The 8,326-nt window shown below is 48.0% G+C and overlaps 1 protein-coding gene across 2 annotated transcripts; it reads left to right on the forward strand.

Moving 5' to 3' along the window:
- The first annotated feature begins 1,203 nt into the window (after positions 1 to 1,203).
- nr2f6a (nuclear receptor subfamily 2, group F, member 6a) lies at positions 1,204 to 7,194 on the forward strand. 2 transcript variants are annotated; one of them, XM_068339973.1, is made up of 6 exons: positions 1,204 to 1,917; positions 2,145 to 2,795; positions 4,051 to 4,145; positions 5,411 to 5,742; positions 5,879 to 6,125; positions 6,906 to 7,194. In XM_068339973.1, the coding sequence occupies exons 2-6, from the start codon at positions 2,527 to 2,529 to the stop codon at positions 7,178 to 7,180; spliced, it is 1,218 nt and encodes a 405-aa protein (XP_068196074.1). In that variant the 5' UTR covers positions 1,204 to 1,917; positions 2,145 to 2,526; the 3' UTR covers positions 7,181 to 7,194. The 2 variants fall into 2 exon arrangements, with proteins under 2 accessions (XP_068196074.1, XP_068196075.1); XM_068339974.1 differs by having other exon boundaries at positions 5,414 to 5,742.
- Positions 7,195 to 8,326: the final 1,132 nt, after the last annotated feature.

The raw sequence follows: 8,326 nt of genomic DNA on the forward strand, positions 1-8,326 counted from the left end.
GTGTCCAGGGGGGGAGAAGAATGCCTTTAAAACCTCCCCAAATGCTCACAGATGAGGCAACAAGTTGCACACAATGAATCGGCGTATCTGTGACTGCAACTCTGCACATTTACAAGCAGATTCATCACTTATCTCTTAAAGCTCTTATCCGTGCTCCTCCTCCTCTCCTTTATCTGCATTTGACCCTGAGCTTTCTAGTACGGTGGGTGCATGAAAGTCAGTTTGACCTCTCGGGTTAACCTCTAACACAAATCACCCCAGAAAAAGAGGGCCTTGAGCAAAAGCGCAACGACCACAAAAATGGTAATTCCAACCTGCATAACAATAAGCTTCGCTCTTACGCAGGATTGAAGCGTGTTGGTGGAAAGTGATGCCTGTACATCCGTCCTTTAAGAGACAGTCGCCTTCTGCTATACGGTGGTGGAGAAACGTTCAGGTGGGGCGTTTGATTTCTTTATTGAAGACAAAGGGAGGGCGGGAGAACCACTCGGGTTTGTTGTGGGGCTTCGGAGTCGTCTGATGTTGTCAGGCTGTTTTTCTGAGGCCTTGAGGTCACGCTCTCTGCATCTCTGTGGAGAGACATCCACATCCTTCCTGTGTGCGTGTTTGTGTGTGTGCGTGTGTGCGTGTGTGTACTGCCCCACACAGCCCACTCTCTTTGCTCTTTGACTCCAATGGCCATAATAGGCGGCCGGCACCATGGTAACCGCAGGGCTTGAATAGCAGTGTCAAATCCCTGGGAGCGTGTGCGCGCGCACGCTCCACACACACACACACACACACACACACACACACACACACACACACACACACACACGCGGCCCCCTCCCCCTCTACACACACTCTGGTTCCCTCCCTCCCTCCATTGCTTTGCTTGATCCCTCTCTCTAACACAAATAGGTTGGAGGAAAACAGACGGGAGGAGGGAGAGAGAGAGAGAAGAAAGAGAGAGAGAGAGAGAGAGAGAGAGAGAGAGAGAGAGAGAGAGAGAGAAGGAGAGAGAGAGAGAGAGAGAGAGAGAGAGAGAGAGAGAGAGAGAGAGAGAAGGAGAGAGAGAGAGAGAGAGAGAGAGAGAGAGAGAAGAGAGAGAGAGAGGAGAGAGAGAGAGAGAGAGAGAGAGAGAGAGAGAGAGAGAGAGAGAGAGAGAGAGAGGGAGAGAGAGAGAGAGGGAGAGGGAGGCAGAGAGAGAGGCGAGGAGGAAAAGCTTCGAACGCGCAGAGAATCGAGTCTGTCTCAGGGTTGGATCATAATTTGATTTGAGGAATCTGAAGCCTGGTAGAGGCAGAGGGGGGTTAGAGGAGGACCAGAGGGGGGTTAGAGGAGGACCAGAGGGGGTTAGAGGAGGACCAGAGGGGGTTAGAGGAGGACCAGTCTCACCTCCTCTCTCCGCCTGAGCCGCGGGGAAACGCTCCAGACGCGCGCACACCGACGGACATCCGCGCAGGGCTAGGCCGCAAGTCACCCGCTCTGAGTGGGCAAAGCACCGACAAAAGACTGGCGTGTGTGGAGATCGACCTCTAGGAGCCATGGAGGGCTGAGCAGACGGACAGGATCCTGTTTGTTGTTTTTTTTTTTTTAAATTTATTTATTTTTCTTCGTGGGGGGGGGGAGTTAAAGGAAGCGGAACACAGTCCATCATCACAGCCGCGCGTCGGGACGAGAACCGAGGGTCGGCTCAGCACCAACCCTCGCCTGGTCTGCAGCTGCCATTGTTTTGCGTAAAGAAGAAAACCCTTCCTTCACACGAAAGTGTTGTTATTGTTGTGGCCGCTGCGCAGATCTGGACTTGTTTCTCTTATTCCGGAATATGTCTGTAGCGGGTCACCATGCTGCCAGCCGCTGAGAAGGGGATCCGCGTCTGCAGCCGCGCCGGATGGGAGGAAGATCCGGAGCGAGAACCTGATTCCAGGCTCTGAGGTAAGCCCGACGCGGGGTACCGAAAGGAGGTCTGTTTAAAGCGGAATAATGAGGAGCGATGGTGAGAAGAACGGATTGATGTGGGGGGGGGGCTTTAAGAGGGGCACGTGTTCAGCCATTCCCTCTGCTTTGGAGGGGGCATTAGTGCAGACATGTTCCCCATCCTCCCCTACAGGGTGGCGTGTCTGAGCACTGGGGTAACTCTTGACCTATTGTTTCCTGTGAAGGGCTCCCAGGGTAGCGCGTGACCGTTCGATCGAGCGCACTTCCGGTTCACCGACCACCAGAACCGATCCGACAACAAGCTGCCCCCCCCCACCCCCACCGGGGGGAAAGGGAAGGAGAGCGGGGTGTTCTCTCCCCACGGCAGGGCAAGACTGAACGACGCCACACCAGAGACTGCTTCCAGGTCATAGTGGAGTGGGCGGAGCCAGAGAAGCTCCTCCCATGTGCTTTGATATCCACCCCCAGGCTTTGACGTCTGCAGCTACAGAAAACAAGCAAACCAGGCAAACAAACAAGCTGGAGCTTTGATGTTAGACATTAACAGCAAGCAGAAGTCTAGGCTGCCTGTCTTGTTTTCTTCTTCTCTGGTTTGGTAACCAAGCGATGGCCATGGTGAGCGGGGGCTGGGGAGATCCCAATGGGGGCACTAATGGGTTGGGGGACAAGAGCTACCTGAGGGGGGAGGAAGACGACGGTTCTCCCCAGGCGGGGGGCAGTGACATGGAAGCCGGAGACGACGACAAGGCGTGCGTGGTGGACTGCGTGGTCTGCGGCGACAAGTCCAGCGGCAAACACTACGGAGTGTTCACCTGCGAGGGCTGCAAGAGCTTCTTCAAGAGGAGCGTGAGACGCAACCTCAGCTACACGTGCAGGTGAGCAAGGCATTATGGGAAATCAGCTCGCGTCTTAGCATTTTTTTTTATTGGTTAAAAGTGCAAAAACATTTTGCTACTTGCAATTTTTCTTAAGGCATTTTATTTGGGCTTTTGTCATGAGGTTTCAGACAATGTGTACCTAAGAAGGTATAAAAGTGAAAACGTGACCATGACCTAGTTTTTCAAGGTCAAGGTTGGGGTCTAATTTTCATCCCCTTGCCTCCCTGAATATAATGCCTTTTGTTTCATCTTTTTAACTTTTCCGGTTCCTTGGATATATGCAAAAATATCTCAGGATAGAAAATATTTCAGACCATAGATCAAAGCACTATCAAATCACGTCTTTCTATCTTCTATCTACACTTTCCTGAGTGTACAAAAGTTAAAATTTGACCTTGACCTAGTTTTCTCAAGGTCATCATCACATTTTCATCCCCTTTGCTGCCCGAGTAATGTTCTTTTTCTTTCATCTTTCTATCTGCAACGGTTGCGAAGTTATTTGGTGGACTAACGGACGGACGGACACACCAACACTGACAATTACAATACATCACCGCTTCACGGGATGTATTGATAGTAAAGGTGTTTCTACTGTAGAACTGACAGCATTCATTTAATGTTAACACATGTTAAAATTTTTATTTGCTAAAGCTGGATGGATGGATAGAATTCAGGTTCTAATACAGTGGTTTACTGGCTTTTTTTATTTTGTAATTCTATATGACAAAGGAAAGCGGCAACTCTTCATCTTCTAGTTGTTTCAACTAAACGACGTATGGATTATTTTGGAACCTATCATAAAAGCTTTTGATGCAGTACTATCTATAGATATAGTATCTATTTATACAGTACTATCTATAGATATAGTATCTATTTATACAGTACTGTCTATTGATGCAGTACTAAAGAAAAGCCGTCATCAGAGTGACTGAGATGTGTAATCTAAATAACACATCTAAGTTTGAATTCTGAAGTTGATCTTGAGCTGAGAAGAAAATCTTATTTTAAACAGCTTTAGGTCCGAGCAGCTCTTTACACAAATATTTTTGAAGTTAAACATACATATAATAGTATAATCGTGACACTATTGTTGTTTAGTTGTACTGGTTATTGTTACAGAAGTAGGTTTGGTAGTTAAAAATCACTTGTTGAGCATTTAAGTCTCTTAATAAACTATTTTTTCATAGTTTGTCGTTCATAACATTCAAAAACTAGCATGATTGAAAATGTCATTGTGTGTTTATGTTGTCAGGTCCAACAGGGAGTGTCAGATCGACCAGCACCACAGGAACCAGTGCCAGTACTGCCGGCTGAAGAAGTGTTTCCGTGTCGGCATGCGCAAAGAAGGTACCTGTCTGATTCTTATCTATAAATGCACCGTCAATCTTCGTCCTTTCCACCTGCTGTTAGACCCTGAAAGACTTGGTATTGTGTCATTTTTATGGATTTAAAATAATTCAAATTGTTAAAAAAATAAATAAAAGCAAGTAACTGATAAATCCAGAGAAAAGTCATTCTTTAATTCACTCAGCTGCTTCTAAAATGAGGAAATTCAACCCTGTTCATATTTGCTTTTGTCATTATCTTCACCTCCTTCTGCTTCACGAGCTCCATAGTGCAGAGAAAATGCTCCACACAGCTTTCTGTGTCCTATCATGGCTCAGCTAGCCATGCGTGTCAGCTCCACGCCTCGCACTAAGTGCTTTAATCTAGTGTCTGTGTCAGAGTGACCGAGGGATACGGCGCTAAGACACCTGCATCCCAGACCGTTAAGTCCTTCAGAAACCCCCGTCGACTCGATGACACAACAGTCAATAAGGGGATTCCACCATACAACAGTCAATAAGGGGATTCCACCATACATGCTGAAGATAAGTGAGGCTTTACATCGATAGATCCACAAAAAGTTATGAGTCAAGGCAGCGGATTGAATTCACAAACATAAACAACATGTGTAATGTTTGGTTTGTGGTAGTAAAGCCATTCCTATGAATCTCAAAAAGAAAAAAGAAGTAACTTCTTGACCAGTTCCACAAAGGGGTCAGAGGTCAACATTCCTGGTGCAGGAGTGGAGTCAGAGTCTCGCTGGAGGCCGTGTGAGGACAGCGCCTCCATTCCGTCGTCTGGTCTGTTGTCCTGGTTTCGGCTGTAATGCGTTCTGTGCTTTCTCTCCACTAAGTGATGCTCTCGGGCTCACAGGAGGTTTTTTTTTTTTTTTTTTTGGGAGGGGGATACTAAGGTTACCGCAATAATGTGTTGTAATTCTACTCCATTAATATTGGAGCAGTTTAAATTTTTAATGAAGAGTCCGTTCTTACCTAGAAGTATATTTTCATCCAGCTTGACGCGCAGCTTCATCACTTTCACTTCAAGCTTGTGCTTCGTTTCTTAAATTGTTCTCTTGAATTGTTTCCTGATGGTCTGACCTACACAACCTGTCAATTTCAGTTTGAACTTTTCTTCTGTCCTACTTTCTTCTCCAAAACCTCTTTGTTGTCTCTTTATGTTCTCTCCATTATCCGTGCTATCAATTAATCTCTGTCTTTCATCTCTCCCTCTCCTCCCTCCCCTCCCCCCCCTCCCTTCCCCTTTGTCCCCCAACCAAACTACAGCAGTTCAACGCGGTCGCATCCCACCTCAGCCGAGCCTCAGTCCCTCCATCACGCCCATAGGGGGCTCCAGCGGCCCCGGCGGCGACTTTTACAACAACAACAACAATGGAGGGAGCGGCGGGGGGCAGCCGGTGTCGGAGCTCATTTCCCAGCTGCTGCGAGCGGAGCCGTACCCCAGCAGTCGATACGGACACCAGTACAACCAGCAGGCCGGTCCGGATAACGCCATGGGGATCGATAACATCTGTGAACTGGCGGCCAGGCTCCTGTTCAGCACCGTGGAGTGGGCCAGAAACATCCCTTACTTCCCCGAACTGCCCGTTTCAGACCAGGTCAGACTCAAAACATATCAGTAAAATGAAGTTTAACGTGTTTTAGGATCAGACAGACAAGAATAGTGGAAGAAAATGCAACGAATATACAGTAAACATTAAAAACGACCTGATTAACAGACTAACTAATCCACAGGTCGCCTTGTTGAGACTGAGCTGGAGCGAGCTGTTCATCCTCAACGCGGCTCAGTCAGCGCTCCCGCTCCACATGGCTCCTCTGCTGGCGGCGGCCGGTTTTCATTCCTCCCCCATGTCTGCCGAGCGCGTGGTGTCCTTCATGGACCAGGTGAGGGTGTTCCAGGACCAGGTGGACAAGCTGACCAGGCTGCAGGTGGATTCTGCCGAGTACAGCTGCCTGAAGGCCATCGCACTGTTTTCACCAGGTGACCGCCGCCGGCCTTCATCTCTATCTTCTTCACAAAGGAATCTGTGGGACTTTTACGGGAACACCAAATGTTCCAACTCAATCCTACCCACAGCTGTATTCAGTTGCAAGGCAAGCCTGCTATTAAATTAGCGGTCTCCGAGGGGAAACTGTGATGACGTCACCATGGTTACTTGACAAAGCTCCACAGAATTCATTCATTGAATTAAATAATAAATTTAAAAAAGTCCCAAACTACAAATCTCAAAAACCAACACTGCACCTTATAATCCAGTGCGCCTTATACACGAAAACAGTTTTAAAACAAGTTGTTTGTTGAAGGTGCGCCTTATAATCGGGTGCGCCTTATAGTCCAGTGCGCCTTATAGTGCAGAAAATACCGAAACGTCTGAGTTAAACCTTTGTCTCCTAACGTGTGTTTCTCCATCTTCTGGCTCACTAATGAAAATGCGATCACGCACTAATCGGATTTTAATTTCCTGAAGTCGATGATCTTTATGCGGATCTTTGCGGGGCTTTATGATTGACAAACAGATCGTCGGGTGAGGACTTCCTGTTGCTCGTTTCTCAGGTTGCGCTCTGAGTTTGGAGGGTTTAAACGATTCGCTCTTCCTCTCTTGTAGAACGCGTGATTGCATGTGCTCCCCCCCCCCCCTTGATGGGCATTTATCACATTATCTGGTGGGCTTTCAACGATCCTCAGCTCATCACGACTCTTTATGTAACCTGCCCACGCTATTAAATAACCGCCTCCTCCTCCTCTCTCTCTCCTGCTCAGATGCCTGCGGTCTGACAGACCCGGTCCATGTGGAGTCTCTACAGGAGAAGGCTCAGGTGGCGCTCACCGAGTACGAGAGGATGCAGTACCCGAGTCAGCCTCAGCGTTTTGGGCGCCTGCTCCTGCGCCTCCCTGCCCTACGTGCCGTTCCCGCCAGCCTCATCTCTCAGCTGTTTTTCATGCGCCTGGTAGGAAAGACCCCCATCGAGACGCTGATCCGTGACATGCAGCTTTCCGGAAGCTCCATCAGCTGGCCCTACGTCCCGGGACAGTAGCCCCCCCTCCGACGGACGAGGTCTCCGTCTGCTGTCGATGACGGCAAGGACCCACAGGAAATCTCTTGACTCATCACTATCCATCTGTGTGGTTATGAATCTGCTGTGCCAGCTGGCTGTCATATGAACTGTACTGTTACTGCTCTACCCCCACCCCACCCCACCTGTCATGAAGCGTGCCGTCTGTCTCCACATGGACCTCCAGAGAAGACAGGAGTCAATGCCAGGATGGATCCGTTTTGTGGCCAGTCCAGTTGTGCCGGTGCCAGATCTCCAGCCAGAAACAATGGCGTCATGCCGCGCCCCGATATGTCATGTCATCGCCCACATGCCATAGCGACTAAAGATGCCACAGTTTCACGTAGAGGGCAGCAGCGACCCGCCACGCGTTACACCTACATGACAGAACTGTCCTGCCAACGAACGAACTCGGGCCTCGTCCTGCGTAGCTCACAGACCTTTTTATGGATATCTCCGAACAGTTTCGTGACAACGTTGGATCTCATCGGGACAGTCTGAGGCGGCGTTGTTTTACAGTTTTCTGAATTTATCGCTACCTGAGTTTTACACTGAGCAAAGAAGCCAATGAACTGATGCCAATGCAACCGAAAGGATATATCAAACCAAGGGAAAAAAAATCACCAAAGTCTTTCATGTCATCCTCAGATATGGTTTAAAACGGAATAATGAACACAAAGAAGAGGGAGAGAGATGAATGAGTTTTTATGTCCGCCTGACTATCAAGTGAACCTCGCATTTACGTCCTTTCACAGTGCTCAATGTTCAGAAAATTTACACGGGACAGACTAATACCTCACTAGACATCAGAATGCTTTAGTCTGATATTTCCTTAAGCTGTAAATGTCGTTCACCAGAAACCGCCTTCTTTTTAAAGACTGTCTTGTAGTATGACGAATTCAGGACGTACTCTGTAGCCACAAACATTTGTCACGTACCTTTACATAGATTTCCCCCCAAATTATTGTCAATTGTATTTTGAATATGAGTTTGTACTAAATATTGTGAATTCTGCTGTTAGACATTTTTTTTGCATCATTATTTCTGACTGAGGAACAGCAGGTTGACTTCAATGCGGGTTCTGTTCAAACGATTTAAGACAATAAGAATTAGCGCAAGAAATTAGTG

The sequence above is a fragment of the Antennarius striatus genome, chromosome 18 (assembly GCF_040054535.1).
Source record: "Antennarius striatus isolate MH-2024 chromosome 18, ASM4005453v1, whole genome shotgun sequence".
NCBI classification, from domain to species: domain Eukaryota; kingdom Metazoa; phylum Chordata; class Actinopteri; order Lophiiformes; family Antennariidae; genus Antennarius; species Antennarius striatus.

Coding starts and splice junctions, on each gene's coding strand:
- nr2f6a (XM_068339973.1), top strand. CDS start 2,527: ATGGCCATGGTGAGCGGGGGCTGGGGAGATCCCAATGGGGGCACTAAT. Junction 2,796..4,050: donor AACCTCAGCTACACGTGCAG/GTGAGCAAGGCA, acceptor TTATGTTGTCAG/GTCCAACAGGGAGTGTCAGA. Junction 6,126..6,905: donor CATCGCACTGTTTTCACCAG/GTGACCGCCGCC, acceptor TCTCCTGCTCAG/ATGCCTGCGGTCTGACAGAC.